This window comes from Amblyomma americanum, chromosome 1, assembly GCF_052857255.1.
Source record: "Amblyomma americanum isolate KBUSLIRL-KWMA chromosome 1, ASM5285725v1, whole genome shotgun sequence".
NCBI classification, from domain to species: Eukaryota; Metazoa; Arthropoda; class Arachnida; order Ixodida; family Ixodidae; genus Amblyomma; species Amblyomma americanum.
The window spans coordinates 67360750-67382161 of NC_135497.1; the positions used below are offsets into that span (position 1 = coordinate 67360750).

The window sequence follows — 21412 nt, forward strand, 5'->3', positions numbered from 1 at the left end:
GGGTTAACCAGAGCCAAACCACCAAAAATTTTTTTATAACCGATCACAATGTGTAAATTATTTCCCAGAAAAGTGCTTCGAAGCGCAAACACATGGCTGTAATTACCAGCAAACGATAGAGAGCCGAAAAGGCTTCATATTTACAGTTTAGGCAAACACTAATGAACAGCGCAGAAAATACAGTTGAAAGCAGGCAACTGAAAACATGGTGCCATAATTTTTGAAACCTACACGAAAACATATAGGAGTTCAAACGGTAGTTATAAGAAGCTCGCAGGAGGTTCGAGACTACCTTCGTGAGCGCTCTTGGTGTCATGTCTATTTTACCGACGACAGCCATTTATACCGACTTCGGCTGGAGCGGAGAAGTCTGTCTGTACCATGCCTGCATGGGCACATGGCACGCGTGCAGGCGGGCCGCATTAACACTGCCTCACGACTGCAATCAAACAAAATGAAAATAAAACAAGAATATCTCGCCCTATGCTTACTAATGGCGAAGGAAACTACGTAGTACCAGGGTTACCTCCTGCGAAGCCTGTTAGCCTGTTCGCTCGCTGCAAGAGGAACCTGACAGGTGCAAACGTGCGGAGATATATGAACAGGCTGCGGCACTAATAACGAACGCTGCCGTCGCATGTGTGGATTCTGTGCATCTATAGAACGAGATGTATAGAGGCAAAACGACGCAAGCGGGGAGGCCCCTACGTATCGTTGGTTAACCACGATTTCAAAACACGCAAACTCGTCAGTCGCGCCAGCGCATCGATTCAGAAGGCGAATGATCCTTCGTTTTTTCCTGGAAAGATTTAACAAAAGCTCGACAAACCAGAAGTTGGTTCGGTATCAACCGCGGTCGTGAAGTGACAGTCCACCTCCTAATACGCTTAAACAGAAGACTGAGTATAATATTCCAAATGTTATCGCGGTAATTAAACAGGTCGAGCTCACTCACCAGTCTGTCAGCGGCAGACCAACATGGGTACGGGAGGAATATGAACCTAGGGAGGGACGCATTTGAAGGACCCTAGCTGAGGGCACGATGACGGGACGCGCGCGGGCCGCGACTCCTCTTTTTGCGAGAAAAACAATTACAAGAAGCCGAGAAATCAACCTCACTCTATTTCATATCAATCGCTGTCGCAAAGTGACAGTCGATCTGTTAGTAATTTGCGGGTGAAATGTGCTAATAGTTATCGAGGCAAACAGGTCGAGCTCACTTACCGGTAGTAGCTGTCTGTTAACGGTAGACCAACATGGCTGCCGGGGGAACACGCATGTAATAGAGATGAACGCATTCGAAGGACCCGAGGCGCGCTCGGGGGATACTCCTCGACGGCGTGCAGACTGGCAGGTGCTGGAAATGCGAATGGGAATTGGTTTCTAGGGAAAGGAAATGGCCCAGCATCCGCCCCCACACATCGGCGGACTGAGAGAAGACAGGAAGAAATAGGTGTCGCAGTGGAGGGCCCCAGACCAACCTCGAGCACCTAGGGGTGCCCAACGTACACCGACACCGCACAGCACACGGGCGTCATAGCGCCCCGCCTCCATCGAAACGAAGCCGCCGCGGCCGGGCCCCAATCCGGGAACCCCGGATCAGCAGGCGAGCGCCCTAACCACTGAGCCACCGCGGCGGGTCGCAGTGAGATGTCTAGTGCTGGGTTTTGCCTAAACTTAAATAACCAATGCATTCCTACAATTCTCGGGTTTTGCGTCGACTTAGCATTAATTTTACAAACGATGCACGTACAGACCTAACGCCAAATCATGGTTTTTGAGAACGCGTGTTTGTGGTTGCGCTGGGCGTTTGAAGTACGCTAAAATACAAGTGCTGGAAAAAAATGACAATATCTGAAATCGTGTTCCCGCATCATCAATTTACGAACAGATCTTGCACACTGGACGCCACATATTTTTCGACCACTCGCGGCGCCACTTAAAAGTTCGGACGCACACCGAACGCACGGGTAATTTCCGCTGATGTTTCCTAATTACTCATCGATCTTTACTGCCATGCAGCTTAGACGACAGGGTCATAATTATCATTTTGCACGCAGCTCATTTCAAGCAAGAAACAAATGTGTTAAGGTATACTCACTCCGGAATACTTCGAAGGAATCAACTCCCGAGGTATTGAACGCATCCACAGCTGGCACCATTCTTCCTCCCAAGGGAGTCAGACCACGTGTGCGGTACGGTCCGATGATAAATACCGAGGCAATTGGGCACACAACACTTAGTGGGCACGACCAGCTGCCCCACAATCCAAGTGGACAGAGATATTTGCTCACGCTAAGAAACGCGCGCACGAAAGAAGTGTCGTCGCGAAGAGTCCGCGAGAGACGATCTGAGAGCAGGGAAAACCGGTTATGTGGTGTCGCTGAGGGATAAAGGAGGGACTGAAAGAAAGAAAGAAAGAGGTGCCGTAGTGGTGGGCTCCAGAATAACTTCGACCACCCGGGGATCTTTAACGTGCACTGGCATCGCACAGCACACGGACGCCTTTTGCGTTTCGCCTCCATCGAAACGCAGCCGCCGTGGTCGGGTTTGAACCCTGGTACTCCGGTTCATTAGCAGAGCGTCCTAACCACTGAGCCACCGCGGCGGGTCGCAATGAGATGTCTTGTGCTGTGTTTTGCGTGAGGAATATGAACCTAGCCAGGGACGCATTTGAAGGACCCGAGCTTAGGGCACGATGACGGGACGCGCGCGAGCCGCGCTCCTCTTTTTGAGAGAAAAAATTGCAAGACGCCGATAAATCAACCTCACAATGATTTCATTTCAATCGCTGTCTCAACGTGACAGTCGATCTGTTAGTAATTTGCGGGTGAAATCTGCTAATAGTTATCGAGGTAAACAGGTCGAGCTCACTCACCGGTAGTAGCTGTCTGCCAGCGGCAGACCAACATGGCTGCCGAGGGAACACGCACGTAATAGAGATGAACGCATTCGAAGGACCCGCGACGCGCGCCGGTGATACTCCTCGACGGAGGGCAGACTGGCAGATGATGGAAATTGAAATTGTTTTTAGGGAAAGGAAATGGCGCTGCATCCGCCCCGCACATCGGCGGACCCGCTTCACGGCGCACCGGACGGCGGCTCGCTGCTGCAGCGTATGCGCTCGCACCCGCGCTCACGAATGGGCGCGGCGCTGCTCGAGTATGAGCAATTGACACAAGCCCCACCCCCCTACGACTCCTGCGCGCCCTGGCCTGCTGCCTCTGAGGTACAGCGAGAGATCGTCGCCATTGCGGGAAAGCGGAGCACACCCCTCTGTGCTGTGCAGCAGCTGGCCAGAGCCGTCATACACGAGGAGCTCCAGGACCATCTCCTCATGTACACCGACGGCTCAGAGGCCCGCGACAGCTGCTCCCTTGCTGCGGCGGCCACCATCCCCGCCCTGCGACTGCACAGCCAGCAACACGCAGCCTTCCTGGGCTCCTCCACCACGGCGGAGTTGATGGGGATCCGGCTCGGGCTGGACCTGCTGCTCACCCTCGGCCCTCCGCCGCCCAGGAGTGCTCTGCTGTGCGACTCCCGCGCCGCCCTCAGCCGCCTGCAATCTAACGGCCGCGGTACCCCACTAGTGCGGGAAATTCGGTCGCGCATCGAGCGCCTCGCGCAGAGAGGTTGTGCCGTGCGTGCACAGTGGGTGCCCGGTCACTGCGGCATCGCCGGCAACGAAGAAGCTGACGACCTCGCGACCGCTGCACACCAACTACCTGCCAGCGATCTGCCCCTTGCGCTGGAGGACGTGCGTGCGGCCATCCACGACCACCTCCGAAAGCAGCACCCCGACCCACGCATCGCGGGAGGTGAGCGCATCGACAGTGTCACCGGCTGTCGCGCACTTCAACGGTCACAACGTGCAATGATCCTCCGCGCGCGCATTGGCTGCGTGTGGCCCGGGGAACGACAGGTGGGTCACGGAATCGCGACGAGTGATGTGTGTGACGGATGCGGTGCAGTGGAAACACTAGAACACCTGCTCCTTCACTGTGCCGCGTTCGCCGATGCTCGTCGCGATATGCTCGCGATAGGGCGCAGGGCATACTACCAGACTCCATCAAGACGCTATTGTGGCCGCAGGGCAGTGACCGCACTCGTGAGCGAACTTTGGTGAGCCTCTGTGCATTCCTCGAACACACGGGCTTGACGTCCCGTCTGTTCTCCGTCAGGTAGTTACACGCAGTGACCGAACGCTCCGCGAGTTCTACCTTGAACGATTTATAACTGGACGCCCCACTCCAGTTGTAACCAACACAGTGCTGTGCGCGTGTGTGATTTAATTCCTCTAAAATGAACTAATCATGTGCACAACCTGGACACATTTCTTATTGTGTAAATAGTTTGTACATATTACTTCTCCCCCTATCCTCTCTTCCTGTCCCCTCACCTCTTTCATTTCATTTCTCCATTCTGCCTGCTGTCCTTTATTTCTGCTGCCCCAGCACAGGTGCTTCAGTATCGATGGCAGATGCCGGGGCTAGCAAAAATCTTTTCCTTCCTTTTTACTATTATTTTGAATAAAACCACTACCACCACCACCACCACACCCGAACAGCGCCGCAAGGGGAGGGACAAAGGAGGGACTGAGAGAAGAAAGGAAGAAATAGGTGCCACAGTGGAGGGCCCCGGAACAACCTCGACCACCTGGGGGCCCCCCAACGCACACCAATAGCGCACAGCACACGGGCGTCCTAGAGCCCCACCTCTATCGAAACGCAGCCGCCGCGGCCGGGCCCCAACCCGGGAACCCCGGATCAGCAGGCGAGCGCCCTAACCACTGAGCCACCGCGGCGGGTCGCAATGAGATGTCTAGTGCTGGGTTTTGCCTAAACTTAAGGACCCCGTAGAGTATCGGTTACGGGTCCAATGGACTTATTTTTGGAAATGTGGCGGAGAGTTTGAAGGATGCTTCACTCCCGCCACCGGTTGGCCCGGTGTTGCACTACCTCCGGGATCGGCCTTGTCTTTAGCGCGTCTGTACTATCCTGTCTTTCTATCCCATCTTTCAACTCTCCTTCTATCTGCACGTGGTAGCGATTGTGGCTCGGCTTGAGCCAGTGAGCAGGCCTGTGCACTTTCCTTTTCTTTCTTCCTGGCAACAATTGACAGACAGACAGACAGACAGACAGACAGACAGACAGACAGACAGACAGATAAACTTAAATAACCCATACATTCCTACAATTCTCGGGTTTTGCGTCGACTTAGCATGAATTTTACAAACGATGCACGTACATACCTAACGTCAAATGGTTTTCGAGAACGCGTGTTTGTGGTTGCGCTGGGCGCTTGAAGTACGCTAAAATACAAGTGCTGGAAGAACATGACAATATCTGAATTCGTGTACACGCAACATCAATTTACAAACAGATCTTGCACACTGGACGCCACATATTTTTCGACCACTCGCGGCGCCACTTAAAAGTTCGGACGCTCACCGAACGCACGGGTAATTTCCGCTGATGTTTCCTAATTACTTACCGATCTTTACTGCCATGCAACTTAGACGACAGGGTCATAATTATCATTTTGCACGCAGCTCATTTCAAGCAAGAAACAAATGTGTTAAGGTATACTCACTCCGGAATACTTCGAAGGAATCAACTCCCGAGGTATTGAACGCATCCACTGCTGGCACCATTCTTCCTCCCATGGGAGTCAGACCACGTGTGCGTTACGGCCCGATGATAAATACTGAGGCACTTGGGCACACAACACTTAGTGGGCACGACCAGATGCCCCACAATCCAAGTGGACAGAGATATTTGCTCACGCTAAGAAACGCGCGCACGAAAGAAGTGTCGTCGCGAAGAGTCCGCGAGAGACGATCTGAGAGCAGGGAAAACCGGTTATGTGGTGTCGCTAAGGGATAAAGGAGGGACTGAAAGAAGAAAGAAAGAGGTGCCGTAGTGGAGGGCTCCATAATAACTTCGACTACCCGGGGATCTTTAACGTGCTCTGGCATCGCACAGCACACGGACGCCTTTTGCGTTTCGCCTCCATCGAAACGCAGCCGCAGTGGTCGGGTTTGAACCCAGGTACTCCGGTTCATTAGCAGAGCGTCCTAACCACTGAGCCACCGCGGCGGGTCGCAATGAGATGTCTAGTGCTGGGTTTTGCGTGAGGAATATGAACCTAGCCAGGGACGCATTTGAAGGACCCGAGCTTAGGGCACGATGACGGGACGCGCGAGCCGCGCTCCTCTTTTTGAGAGAAAAAATTGCAAGACGCCGATAAATCAACCTCACAATGATTTCATTTCAATCGCTGTCTCAACGTGACAGTCGATCTGTTAGTAATTTGCGGGTGAAATCTGCTAATAGTTATCGAGGTAAACAGGTCGAGCTCACTCACCGGTAGTAGTTGTCTGTCAGCGGCAGACCAACATGGCTGCCGGGGGAACACGCATGTAATAGAGATGAACGCATTCGAAGGACCCGCGACGCGCGCCGGTGATACTCCTCGACGGAGGGCAGACTGGCAGATGATGGAAATGGAAATTGTTTTTTAGGGAAAGGAAATGGCGCAGCATCCGCCCCGCACATCGGCGGACACCCGAACAGCGCCGAAAGAGGTGGGACAAAAGAGGGACCGAGAGAAAAAAGGAAGAAATAGGTGCCGTTGTGGAGGGCTCCGGAATAATTTCGACCACCTGGGGACCCCCAACGTACACCGACACCGCACAGCACACGGGCGTCCTAGCGCCCCGCCTCCATCGAAACGCAGCCGCCGCGGCCGGGCCCCAACCCGGGAACCCCGGATCAGCAGGCGAGCGCCCTAACCACTGAGCCACCGCGGCGGGTCCAATTTTCATTTCAATTTCCTTCTTTTATGGTACGTTTAGGGTGTCCACGGAGATATGTGACACAGGCGTCCTTTCCTTTCCGCAAAAAAAAATTATTTTCATTTTCCTTGCCTTACGGCGTGGCTCGGGTGTCCACCAAGATGTTTTTTTTCATAAATTGTCTGGGCAATGGGTCGCACCGAAGGACGATGGCGTTGCGTGTATTCCTTGGCAATGCTGCAACACGCTGTCGCGTCCTGCTTAAGGCGAAGCTTAAGTGTCCTCCAAATTTTCCTTCCTTCGCTCCCTCCTAAATTTCTCTTTTTGAAGCAGCAATGCCACCTTTCCTCCAAAGCAATTTCAGTGCCGACGCGCGGCTTGCTCCGCCTTCGTTCACCTGCTTGCGCGATTCAAGGCCGCGATGCATCGCCTTAAATGTGTATTTGTGTGCCCTGAATTTCCGCAATTAACAGGTTTCCGCCACGCGTCCGAGGGGTCAGTTCCGCCACGGGCCTATTTTGTGCAAGCCGCGAGGAACGAAAAGGTGACGTCTTGACGAGTAACCAGGCCGGCCCAGCTTCGTGTGTGCTGATTTATGACGTGCTGGCAGCGCGTAGGTACGATTTGACTCTGCTGTAGCAGTGCAGGTTTCGCAGTATGAATACGACAGAAGTCGCGTAGTCGACTAGGCATTATGTTTGCTGCCACGCGAGCCTTTGCGTTTTCTCGTTTTCTTGCTACGTGGTTACGTTCCCCACGGTGACATGGGAACAACACATTTCCCATTTCAAATCGTTATCAGCGACGAAATTTTCTTCAACTATATATAGTTCCGGCGTAGCTTTACTTTGTAGCCATGTATGGTTGTGGGTGCAAATGAGTGATTACTAACTCATTACAAATCTGTTTGACCTTGGGAAATTGCAGTTTTTTTTTTCATGCCTCATGTGATCTGAAGCCACTTCTCACGTCCAGCCATCGTTTGGTTGTACGATCGGAAACCGAGCAGCATGAGAGATGAAAAAAATTAGCTGCGGTTCAAATACTGCTGAACCTGGTTAGAGAGCGAAACCTGTGGCGTTTGAATGAATGAATGAGTGCGAACTTCATTGCCCACTGAGAAGGAACCCCCAAATCCTCGCGGCACGCAGGCCTGAGACGCGTATAGGGGATGCTCCGCAGACTAAGGACTATATTGAAGTGGTGTATCGGGCAAGTAGACACGGCTTGGCGTCTTTAACATTTAGTGCGTTCCGCACACTGGATAGGCGACGCGCCCACCCCGCCAGGCGGCGGTTGTCACGATAGGTTGGCCACCCAATGAACGCTGCGGCCTATTGCTGCAGTGGCGCATGTCTGTCACAATGGTGTCAGCGCTAATGTATATATGCAGCCCACACCTCTCTATCTCTCCTTCCGCCACGTAGCCGCGAAATAGGCGTCCACTGCCCCAGGGAGCCAGTTATGCACCCTTCCTGTCCTCAAAATCATCGGAGTCTAGAAAATTGTCAACGCTAACGCCATTGAACGGAAAGGACGCCGACAGTATATAAAAAAATGAAAATTAGTTTTTGGAGAAAGGAAATGGCGCAGAATCTGTCTCCGGAGCAGTATAGGGATACATGTCCGTGGTGCGGGGCTACCCCCATGCCGTATCATATCACATGGGAATGCATACACAATGTATTTTTCCGAGGTAACAAAGAGCCAAATACGGAAGTGGGAGGACCGGCTAACCAGCAGCCAGCTCAAGGTCCAAAGAGACCTAGTGAGCCACGCATGCCGGATGGCCAGGGACAGTGGTGCCTTGGACTAGGGGCGCCAACCACGCTCAGCCTGGAAGACATCGGCAATCTTCGGGCAAGCAGCAAGACTCAAAGGAGTCTTGCTGCTTATTAGAGCAATAAAGTTTATTCACTCACTCACTGTCTCACATATCGGCTGACACCATAACCGCGCCGTAAGGGAAGGGATAAGGGAGGGAGTGAAAGAAGAAAGGAAGAAAGAGATGCCGTAGTGGAGGGTTCCGGAATAATTTCGACCACCCAGCGATATTTAACGTGTACTCACATCGCACTGCAGACGGCGCCTTAGAGTTTTGCCTCCATCGAAACGCAGCCGCCGCGGTTGGGTTCGAACCCGGCAACCGGGTATAAGCTTCAGGGCCACCTTTCTGCTACAACATTGTGAATTCCAACGCATGCACCGCATGTCTCTCACTACCAACACGTAGTTTAAAGCGCGACTGAGGTATCCTCTGTCCCAGAGGGCAGAGCTTGGTTTTAAAGCGAACGTCGCAAACTTGCGATTTCGCCGTGGCGGTACTCCGAGGTGGCGGTGGTGGTAAACATTTATTATTTACAAGGAGGTGTTTGGGCCCAGGCCCTATGGCCCAGGTCCTCACAAATCTAGGTGGAGCCCCTATTCCGGAGCCCCATAGGCGTCTAGCGCCGCTCGCGCCCTGGCGACCAAGGCCCGTTGGGACTGCAGGTCATGGCAGTTGAGCAGCGCCGCCTCCCAGGCCCCCCAGAAGGGTGAGAGATGAAGGATTGGGAAGGGTGGGGATTGGAAGGGCAGGCCCAGACCATATGGAAAACGTCCGAGAACGTCGCTCCGCACAGCCTGCAGCCACCATCAAATTTTGAATTGAAGTGTTTCAATACTGCCGGGCACAGCATTGTATTTGTAAAAATTTTGAGAAGCCGCTCGTCTGATCTTCGGAGACCCTTACAGGGTTCCGGGAAGCGACGATGACTGTCCTTATAATATGTAGTGATGTCTTTGAATGTAATTAGATATTGGGTAGGCTCGTAGTAGGCTTCCTGAGCAAGTGTGAGTGCCCGGGGAGAGAGCGCGCGGGCCGCCTGATCGGCTAACTCATTGCCCTGGAGTCCCTGGTGGCAGGGAGCCCAGATGAGGTTACAGTTTAAAGGGTCGCTGGACCGACAGCAATTTTGTAGGATGCGCCATGCGAGAGGAGGTATCCAACCCAGCTCATAGTTCCGACAGGCCCCCTTCGAGTCGGTAATGATGTGTTTCACTTGTGGGAGAGAGAGTGCGAGCGCAATCGCGATTTCCCCCGCGTGTGTTGCGCTGTAGGCGCGGAAAGGGAGTCCTGCCACTGTGGTGTTGTCGTGGACCACTGCTGCGGTGAACCACCCCCCACGGTGGGGACCGGCAATGTCCACGTAGTACACGTGTTGTTGTCGACCATAATGTCGCTCCAATGCTTCCGCACGCGCCTGGCGACGGCCATTGTGGTCAGAGTGTGACATGTTGCGGGGAATGGGTCGGACCCTGAGGGCGCGTCTCCAGGGTTCTGGCGCTCGTACCCGTTCCTCAAAGGTGATGGTGTGTTGAATGTGGAGTCGGTCAAGAATGCGGCGACCGGATGGCGTTTGTGATAGGCGCGTATATTGGTTGACGAGATGGGCGTCTCGGAGTTCCCGATAGGACCCGCCGCGGTGGCTCAGTGGTTAGGGCGCTCGACTACTGATCCGGAGTTCCCGGGTTCGAACCCGACCGCGCCGGCTGCGTTTTTATGGAGGAAAACGCTAAGGCGCCCGTGTGCTGTGCGATGTCAGTGCACGTTAAAGATCCCCAGGTGGTCGAAATTATGCCGGAGCCCTCCACTACGGCACCTATTTCTCTTTCTTCTTTCACTCCCTCCTTCATCCCTTCCCTTACGGCGCGGTTCAGGTGTCCAACGATATATGAGACAGATACTGCGCCATTTCCTTTCCTCAAAAAACCAATTATTAATATTATTATTATTAATATTATTATTATTATTATTATTCCCGATAGGTGTTGACCACCCCCAGGTCCAACAAACGCTGGTTGGATGTGGTAATGGGAAGGTCAAGAGCCCGTTTGATGACTTTGCGGTGCATGACCTCGAGTTGGTCCTCGTCGTGTTTGCGCATGTGAAGGTAGGGGGTTGAGTAGAGAATTATATTTGTTGCAAAGGCATATGCCAGTCGCAAGGCATCTTTGCTTCGCAACCCCCCACGCTTGTTGGAGACTCGGCGTACTATACGGCCCACCTGATTACCATACATGCGGAGTTTTGCGAGTGTTGTGTCCGGTCTGCGTTGTTGGTGAATAAAGAGACCGAGGATGCGGATTTCCTTGGCCTCTCTAATCGGACCCAAAGGGATTGTGAGGTGAATTGAAGTGTCGTCCCGAGAAGAGGATCGAATATGGACAAATTCAAATTTGGTGGGAGCACACTGGAGACCACAGTATGCAGCGTAAGTGTCCACTGCCTCCGCTGCCTGTTGTAGGCAGGTCTCCATGTGCCCGAGATTGCCTTCTGTTGCCCAGATAGAGATATCATCCGCATATAGGGCATATCGGATGCCAGGCATAGAGCTTAATTTTGCGGGAAGGTCTTTCATTGCGAGGTTGAAGAGGAGGGGAGATAAAACCGCACCCTATGGTGTACCCCGGGATCTGATGGTATAGGGTCCGTGTTCTTTGTCTTGAATTCGAATGCAGGCTTGTCAATTCGTGAGTAATTGCCAGATATATCGGTATGTATTCTGACCACAGTTGGTATCTTGGAGGTGGTTAAGTATTACTTCATGTTTTACATTATCAAAGGCTCCTTTCAAATCCAAGGCCAGGACTACCTTGTCATGGTGAGGGAGTTCTTTGGGCTCTAATATGTCATGATGGAGTTGTAGAAGGATGTCTTGTGCGGATTTCTGGGGTCGGAAACCAAACATAGTGTCTGCAAAAGTGTGACGTGTTTCGAGGTAAGTGGACAACCTGTCTCGCACCATAGTCTCCATCAGTTTGCCGACACAAGATGTGAGGGAGATAGGGCGCAGGTGCTCCACATCAATTGGCTTGCCTGCCTTAGGAATATACGTCACTAGGGCAGTTTTCCAATCCGGGGGAAGAGGATTCTCTCCAAGCCAGATATGGTTGATGAATTCGAGGAGGGTACGGTAGGCTGCATCCGGAAGGTTCGCCAGAAGTTTGACGGTAACCCTGTCCCGGCCTGGTGCAGTACCACGTTTCATTTTGGCTAGGGCCTCCTTCAATTCGTGGAGCTTGAAAGGGGCGTCCAGCTCCAGATTTGTTTGCCCTATGTATGAGCATTGAGAAAAGCGAGGGTCCACCGTGGTACAGAGATATCTGTCACACAATATTCGGGCCAGTTGTGTTGTAGTACCGGTGAAAGTTATGCATTGCACATTGTAGGTGCCGCGCCGTTTCTGCACGCGTTTGATTGGGGTCAATAAGTGCAAGAAACATACGCCATGTGTTGCGGCCAGACATCTGGCGTGCAGCAGTGTTGCATCGATCCACCCAGTTAGTGTCGGCTAACTGAGCGGCATAGTCGGCAGCCTTGTGGGTGAGTTCAAGAATGCGGTGTCTGAGTTTCTTGTTGCGTTTCTGCTTTCGCCATCGTTTGGTGAGACTGCGGCGGGCCTCCCAAAGATGGAGAAGATGGTCGTCTACTTCAGGGGTGGAATCAGTGCGCTGAATATATTGTTCGTTTTTGCGGAGAGTTGTCATTAGAGAGGTCACCCATTCTTGATATCCCGAGTGAACGATGTCGACAGAGGGAAGTGTCGAGCGGAACTTAGTCCTCGGGAATATGTGCTTGCGTTGTGCGGCGTTGTGCGAGGAGGCACATGACGCTACAAGGTGCGCCTCGCCGCGGAGCCGAACCGGTCTGGCCGGGCCGGCGGCAGCTGGCGCACTCGGAGCGAAATATACACATGCTCCAAGTCTCCGCCAGTGCGGTCAGAGTGCACTGAAGCCGCCGAACGCGTCGGCGTTCATGCGCAGTTGGAGTATAGAAGGTCTCGCTTTGGCCGACGTGACGTCGCCGTGCAGAGCGCTCGCGCGCGTTACACCGAAGTAAAACGCGCTTTAACAGAGCCTGCCCTTAACCACTAACCAACGCATTCGGTGGCGGCATCTATGGGAGCCTCTGAAACCGCCCCGCACACTCACTGAATAAAAAAAACCTGGGCCGAGGCTCGGAATCGAATCAGGGCCTTTGGCGTTTCAGGCGGAGAGGCTACCACTCCGCCACGACGGCTTAAGGTTTAACCATCAATAGAGGCTCATCTAGTGAATGCACTCTTCCGATGCAGAAGTCGCCGCGCTTTCGCTACATATATCCTGGCCTAACAGAGCTAGGCCACCAGCAATTTTTTTAATAATAATAATAATTGGTTTTGGGGGAAAGGAAATGGCGCAGTATCTGTCTCATATATCGTTGGACACCTGAACCGCGCCGTAAGGGAAGGGACAAAGGAGGGAGTGAAAGAAGAAAGGAAGAGAGAGGTGCCGTAGTGGAGGGCTCCGGAATAATTTCGACCACCTGGGGATCTTTAACGTGCACTGACATCGCACAGCACACGGGCGCTTTAGCGTTTTTCCTCCATAAAAACGCAGCCGCCGCTGTCGGGTTCGAACCCGGGAACTCCGGATCAGTAGTCGAGCGCCCTAACCACTGAGCCACCGCGGCGGGTCAGCAATTTTTTTAAAATTGGTTTTGAGGATAGGAAATGGCGCAGTAACTGTCTCACATATATCGGTGGACACCCGAACCGCGCCGTAAGGAAGGGATAAGGAAGGGAGTAAAAGAAGAAAGGAAGAAAGAGGTGCCGTCGTGGAGGGCTCCTGAATAATTTCGACCACCTGGGGATCTTTAACGTGGACTGACATCGCACAGCACAAGGGCGCGAACACCACGGTCGGGCTCGCACCCATAAACTCCTGATCAGCAACCGAGCGCCCTAACCCCTGAGCCACCTGAGCCACCGCGGTGGGTGCGATAGATGGAAAAACTATTTTCGTCAGAACACATGCGTGGACGATTCTGTCCTAGATGGCCATCAACCCAAGGCTGACGGCAACCTGGGTGGCCCACTCCATGGCCCTGGTCTGGACACACCGCATCTAGCGCAGTGAAACTTCCGCTTAAAAATCATGCTTTCGCACAATACTTCGTGCCGAGCAATGCTAAACCGTCCGCCAATTTAACTGCTTTCTGAAAAACCACATATTACGGCGTTCCGCTGCTGACGACTGCAACACACTGCCAAATCTATGCTCAGTAGGCTGAGTTATGGTGGAACTGAAATGCAAACGACGCCAGTGGGGCGTGCAATGTCAGCGCGCGTTCTTCTCTTCTTGCTTCTTCTTTCATCATTTCACAAAGCGGCTGCAACCCGCCGCAGTGTCCCATTCCGTTGGTTGGGCACTCGGCTGCCGCGGAGGCTGCGTTTCGATGAACAAGAAACGCAAAAGGCACCCGTGTGCTTTGAGATGACAATGCACATTAAAGATTTTCGGGTGGTGGAAATTAATCCGTACCCCTCCACTGCTGTCGCTCTTGCTCTCTCTGTTCTCCCTTCTCTGACGGCGCGGTTGAGCTGTCCGGACAAGTGAGGCAATTACAGCGCCATTTCCTTTTTTTATTGTCAATAAATATTTTAATGTCACAGCCACTTCATATTAGGACTAACAAAATCCCTACGGCTGTTAACACTGTCTACAAACATGGCGTATGTCCCACTGATGCACTTGACCCCGGCACTGTGGTGTTGCAGCTAGCCATAAGCCTGTACACTGAAGGTGCCCCTCAAGACCCAGCCATGTAAAGACAGCTGGTAAGAGGCTTTCTTTTTTTTTTTTCATTCATGATTGACGCCAACACGTATTCGGCGTTAAACGATACAAAACGTGCTTACTAAAGGGTGTAGCGAAAATAAAGGGATCTATACCGCTAATAATGAAATGCAGCTCTCCGCTACAACCGCTCCTCCACCCCGCTCCTTAGAACAAGCAAATCTCTCCACTGTGAGCGTAAATACTCTTTATCTACACAGTTCATTTAAATTACAAATATTAGCGCATATATAGGCATTATACATACTGGTATTCCACAATGTTTTAATTTGTAAATTTAGATGTTCCGCAAACTGGCTGAAAAGCAAACACAGTAATAATAATAATAATTGGTTATTGGGGAAAGGAAATGGCGCAGTATCTGTCTCATATATGTTCGATATTGTTTTTATTATATATTAATGATATTGCGAAAGACGTACACCCTCTCGTCGAAGCGCGCTTGTTTGCTGATGACATTGTGTTATTTTGTCTCATAAAATGTCTGCAAGACCAGGTTCTCTTGAATGACTCTTTGAAGCTTGTGTATGATTGGTGTGTAAAGTGGGACATGAAAATTAATTACCAAAAGTCAACTTCTATGATTGTGTCGAACAAGAAGCCATTAGCGTTCCCGTACATAATTAATGACAGAGCACTAAAGCGTACTAATAAATTAAAATATTTAGGTATCCCGATTAGTCATGACTTAAACTGGAGTGATCATGTACAAAACATTTGCGGAGCAGCTCAACGGAAACTTGGATTCCTAAGGCGGAAGCTAAAAGATGCACCATCGGGTGCCAAACTACAAGCCTATAAATCAATAGTAAGACCAACTCTGGAATACGCAAGTATAATTTGGGATCCGAATCAGCAATATCTTGTAGACAAAATTGAACGTGTTCAAAGATTGGCAGTAAGGTTTATATTTTCGTCTTACCAAAGAACGCAGTCCATATCTGAACTTCTTTTACGAGCGCAGTTACCAACATTGGCTATTCGCAGAAAAATTGCTAGGCTAAAGTTTTTTTATCAGCTTTATCATAAAATGTTCAATCTGGATTCCAGCTTGTACTTGCGGCCACCCAAAAGATTGTCATCGCGTACTAACCATCCTTTTGCAGTTATGCCGTACATGCCGAGAGTTGATGTGTATAAGTTTTCGTTTCTACCTAAAACATGTATAGAATGGAATAACCTTGACCGACGCATATTTGACAAAACATATTCACTTGTAACCTTTGTAAAACAGCTGGAACTGTGTTGTATTGACTAATTTTCCCATTCCCACCTTGTAACAGCCCGCAAGGCTAACAACATTTGTAAATGAATAAACATATCGTTGGACACCTGAACCGCGCCGTAAGGGAAGGGGGAAAGGAGGGAGTGAAAGAAGAAATGAAGAAGGAGGTGCCGTAGTGGTAGGCTCCGGGATAATTTCGACCACCTGTCTGTCTGTCTGTCTGTCTGTCTGTCTGTCTGTCTGTCTGTCTGTCTGTCTGTCTGTCTGTCTGTCTGTCTGTCTGTCTGTCTGTCTGTCTGTCTGTCTGTCTGTCTGTCTGTCTGTCTGTCTGTCTGTCTGTCTGTCTGTCTGTCTGTCTGTCTGTCTGTCTGTCTGTCTGTCTGTCTGTTGTTGCAAGAAAGAAAAGGAAAGTGCACAGGCCTGCTCACTGGCTCAAGCCGAGCCACAATCGCTACCACGTGAAGATAGTAGGAGAGTAGAAAGATGGGATAGAAAGACAGGATAGTAAAGACGCGCTAAAGACAAGGCCGATCCCGGAGGTAGTGCAATACCGGGCCAACCGGTGGCGGGAGTGAAGCATCTATCAAACTCTCTGCCACATTTTCAAAAATAAGCCCAATTGGACCCGTAACGGATACTCTACGGGGTCCGGACATTCGCGCCCATCTCGACCACCTGGGGATCTTTAGGTTTCCTGGTTTCTGAGACCAGTGGCGTTTGCTTCGCTCGCTTTACACACACCCTACCTAAATTCACTGCGCGAGACCATGGTTTCGAAAGGAAAACTGAAAATTGGTTTTGAAGAAAGGAAAAATTGGAGGACGGGTAAGCTTCGCCGTTAGGTGTGGAACGCGAGGGCGTGTTGCAGCGCTGCTAAGGAGTCCGCGCAACTACTCGGTCGTTCGGCGCGACGCCTCGCCCGGATCCCTCCATTACGGCTCCTCTTTCTCTCTTCCTTCTTTCATTCCCTCCATCCCTTCCCTGGCGGCGCTAAGCTGTTATGAACAGATACCACACTTTCTTCTTAGAATGTTCCTCATAGTGATCAAAATTATTCCGGAGCCCACACTTGGGCACCCCTTTATTTATTTCTGCGTTCACTCCATCCTTTATACCCCTTGCTCACGGCGCGGTTGACGCGTTCACCGAGAAGTGAACTTTCTCTTCCCCGAAAACTTATTTGATTCTTACGAAATCAAAAGCGAACAATAACCTGAAAACTCAACGGAAGCCTTAAACCGAAAGTGGCCGGTCTGACGTGCTCGTAGCGCGTTTCTAAAGACCGTGGGCGCCATATGCCCACTGTGCTGGTGCGATTACCCCGCTCCAAAACGTGCAGGAAGTAGGTTTAGCACTTCCGCAGACTTGAGAGCAGTCGTAACGGTCGTTATCGCGTACGTTTGATACGACCGACGCCGCGGGCATCCGGCGGTCGCGCATAGTGCCAGCAGCCAATCAGCCTCCGGCACGTGGGTGGTAGGCCGCCAGTGGCAGCACCGGCGGGAGTCGCTCTCGCCGCGCCTCCGTGACTCCGTGTGCTGCCGCTGACAGTGCCCGTGGCGTGGCCAGCTGTCCGCGTTGAATGTGGTACAAATGGTACCGGCATATCTATCGAGTCGTCACTGCTAGCCGGCCACGTTTGTTTTGCACAGATTTTTAGACATGGCATTCGATGTCAGAAGGTATGTATGCGAACATTAATGACACTCTTCTTATCAATCTTACTATGCCGCATTTTACCCACTTGAGCAAAACAATGCTTTAAATGACCGTAGCACACCAGGCGCCGTGCTTGCGTGGTCGAGAGCTCCCCACTGTCCTTGTTTAATACAGCGCCGATCACACCACCATTGCATTCCATTCCGTGGTCAATTAAGGTGCTGCGCTGGCACGAGTGGGATGTGGCGGCTGCGGCCTCCTTCAGGGAGCATCCGCCCAGCTGCTTACGTGTACGCATATGCACTCTTTAGCAACACAGGACCGCAAATGTTCACACCTGTCGCCAAGTGCGCTGGTAAAAAGGCTGGCGGCGGGGCGCATAATATGCCGCCGCTTTTCAAGCATAGTGGCGCAGTCCGGCGTCGACATTTAGCGATTGCAACCTGTATCCCTGTAGGCGTTACTTGCTTCTCACATTTACTTTATGGTATTGACATGCTGGGTGCAGGTTTGATATCTACCTCAAGATTCCGAAAGACCTCACCCAGCCCACAGTAACTGGCGCTGTGATATCCACCCTAAGCTGCTTCTTCATCTACATCCTCTTCCTGTCCGAGTTCATCTCGTACATGTCGCCTGAGCTGCAAGTTCTGCCGCCGATTGCGCTTCGGTCGGAGATTGGTGTAGGCGAATCATACAGGTGTACACTTGCAGGGTCAGTGAGCTGTATGTAGACAATCCAAGCAGTACAGAAAAGATCCCCATGTCCATCGATATCACGCTCCTCAAGCTCGACTGCAGCGGTACGTGCGTCGCCTGCGCACTTGATGAGCACGAAAATAACTGCGATTAAAACATGCTTCCAGTTGTGGGCCTCGACATTCAGGATGACATGGGACGTGACGAAGCTGGCTTTGTTGAAGACACGTGTGGGCTCCGGCTGTCGGTTTGAGGGAAAGTTCTTCATACACAAGGTGCGGGAAAACATAGGTTTTTGCTAACTCTCACTCTCTTAACTAACTTTTTTCTAACTCTTAGAAGCACTGATAAAAAAGTAAAAAAGGCAGATTTTATATTGTTGTGACATTTATTCATTGATAATTCTCAAAAAGTTCCTTTCTTAATGTTTAGTGAGCAAAAATGAAAATTGAGAATAATCCCAGATTATGAAATATTAAGAACCATAGCTGGTTAGTTCCAAAGGCTTATCTGCATGCTTATGCTCTTAGATATTTTCCATCCTGAAAAGTTACAATGTCACAATTCTCAGGTACCAGGAAAATTTCATGTGTCCACTCATGCAGCTGCTAAGCAGCCAGAAAAGATTCACTGAAACTTCGTAGTTAAAGAACATTTCGTCCAGGTCCGAAGTCAAGACTTTCCAGACCTAAGACTTCACGGACTTGCCGGACTAGGCTGAACTGTTCGTTAACTATGAAGTTTTTGTCAACGCTATATAGCTTTCTTCTGTAGCTGTATGCTTGCGCTTGGGTAGATGCTAATGAGTAGTAACTTTTTTATAAGGTGAAGAGATTGCTGTTTAGGAATAACATTGGGGACCAAGGGAGATCTGTTTTGTGTTGGACACCTGAACAGCGACGTAAGGGAAGGAATAAAGGAGGGAGTGAAAGCAGAAACCAAGAAACAGGTGCCATACTGGAGGGCTTCGGAATAATTTTGACCAGCTGGGGATCTTTAACGTGCACTGACATCGCACAGCCCACGGGCGCCTTAGCGTTTTTCCTCCATAAAAACGCAGCCGCCTGATTCATAAGGGAGATCAAAAAGGAAATTTTGAGCTGCTTGTCCCATTCTAGTGAATTTTTAGCACGGATTAATTATTGAGTCCTTGGGATGTTTGCTAAGATTTTTCTATTGTGGTGCAACTATGAAAGAGTTGCGAACATTTAAACAGAAATTTGAATGCTTTAGAATGTTGATTTTTTCATGCACGAATATTACTCAATTTCACATGACATATGACATGCATATGGTCTGCGGTGCAGGATTACAAAGCGTTTGCTTTATTCCGCCTCTTTTTATGTAAAAACTCAAGCTCCAAACAGCTGCTGTATTTCATCAGCATTACTGTCATTCCAAATTGTAATCCCCTGCTTTGAGCACTAAAAGCAAAAGTTCGAAAAAAATAGAATGCGTCACTAAACTTGGTCACGTTCTGCGCGATAGAAATGCAGAAAATTGAGTGTTTGCCTATGAATATGTTGACCATGGTTTTGTAGGCACTCTTTAAAAATCTTTCCAGCGCGCAGTGTAGTGCAAAACCGGTATATATTGTAATTTATTTTTGTCTGTTCTTACCTGTTTAGGCATTTTGCCAAGAATGCGGCAAACACGCATTAGAGATGGAAGCAAAGACAATATAATATTGACTTTAGGAGCCGTAATTGGTAAGCAAAAATAAAATAAATCAATTATTGGCAGAAACACGTCTGGTGACGTTTGAAGTCAGATTGTTAGGCTTTATTCTTCTTAAGACCTTGCTTTTATTGATGCTTACACTACTTCAGTGACCTAATTTCCGCGAATTCCCTCGTGAGAATATAGTCTCCCCAAATTTTAAAAACAAGAAATTACAAAAAACTGCAAGCAATTACTACTCAACAGCATCGCATCAAAAACGAAGGTCTTGCTTATGCAGCAAGTGTCTTTAGTCGAGAAAAAAAGGCCACCGAACAAAACTGCAGTTGCTCATAACTTTCAAGCTGTTTTTCTAGGTCATCATTTTTGGGCCGAACTGCACATTTAGGAAAACTATCGTTTTTATATGCTGAGACAAAATTCATCTTAAAGGTGGTTTCTGGATCAAAATTTTCTGGGGTCTATTATAAGGCACTTATCATCTCAGTTGTTAGGTTTTTATGACAAGAAACTTGGGACTTTGAAATAGCAGTGGCCGCAGAAAAACAAAAGTTGCTTTTCGGCAGTGTGATTTGTGACAAAAAACGCGAATTTTGAAATTGCATTGACAGCAAAAAGCAAAGCTGCTTTCCAGTGGTGTGATACTTAGAAAAAGTAATCGTCATTTCCTCCCTTTGTCCTGTACATATGGGGCTTTCTTGCGGCCATCTATGCCGAAAAAGTAAACAAATTACCATTACATATAAAATGGGAGTTCCTTAACTGATGCACTCAATAGCTCATTCTTGTGTGAACAACTTTTTGACACTCAATATTCAATGTTGAAATTTTAGTTATGTTTAAATGGCATAAGGATACACCATCCCTGAAAGTTTAATCAAAATTGGTGCAGTGGTTCTACTGTTGACCCTTCAGCTCCACATCCCATCTTAAAGCTGGAATATTGAAAAAAAAATGCTTTAAGGAAGGGGGTACACTGGTCTTTGGATCAAAAATGACTCAAAAAACAGTTTTCTAAAAATAACATTTCTGGAATCTATAGCTATTATCCTCCAGCTCTACCAATTTTTTTCCTACAGGAAATCAGTATTTTGACCATAATATTAAATTGAGATCTTCGTGTGGGCTGAATTTGTGCAGGAGCAGATGATTTAATAGCATGAAAATTTTGGACACCTGGCTGTCGTAATATGTCATTTATGAGGGTTTAGTTTATGGCGGGAGGGGGGGGGGTTAACGTCCCAAAGCGACTCAGGATATAAGGGACGCCGTACTGAAGGTCTCCGAAAATTTCGGCCACATGGTTTTTTTAACGTGGTCTGACTTCGCGCAGTACAGGGGCCTCAAGAATTTCGCCTCCATCGAAATCCGACCGCCGCGGCCGGGATCCCGACATCTAGGACAGATAGACATGTCATACTGTTTGCTAAAGAAAGCTGACGTCACAGTGTCTGCAATAATCGAAGCGTAATTGTTCAATCACACTTCAAAAATTTATAATTTTGCAAAATTTATAGATTCAAGGTATCCACACCTTGAATGTTGCTATTTCAAACGTTGTAAAATTACTAATTTACGGTGAAAAGGAAAAACTGATTTGATTATTGCACTCTTTACTCGCCATACTATGTACCGTGGATTAAAAATTACTTTTTTATTGGACCATTTTTTGTTAATTATATTAGGAGCTATCT

At 49.7% G+C, this 21412-nt stretch overlaps 2 protein-coding genes across 3 annotated transcripts in view; both read left to right on the forward strand.

Annotated features, from left to right (window-relative positions):
• The first annotated feature begins 17200 nt into the window (after window positions 1-17200).
• LOC144133236 (endoplasmic reticulum-Golgi intermediate compartment protein 1-like) overlaps window positions 17201-21412 on the forward strand; it is a 36993-nt gene continuing 32781 nt past the window's right edge. The window contains exons 1-2 of one of the 2 annotated variants that reach the window (XM_077666149.1): window positions 17879-18142; window positions 18206-18313. The gene's annotated coding sequence lies outside the window, so the exon portion shown is untranslated. Of the gene's footprint in view, window positions 17363-17878; window positions 18143-18205; window positions 18314-21412 lie in introns of those variants that run through there. The other variant, XM_077666158.1, reaches the window with a different exon arrangement.
• Window positions 17343-18291, forward strand: LOC144101743 (endoplasmic reticulum-Golgi intermediate compartment protein 1-like). The gene is made up of 4 exons (XM_077634919.1): window positions 17343-17362; window positions 17848-17982; window positions 18054-18142; window positions 18206-18291. The coding sequence occupies exons 1-4, from the start codon at window positions 17343-17345 to the stop codon at window positions 18289-18291; spliced, it is 330 nt and encodes a 109-aa protein (XP_077491045.1).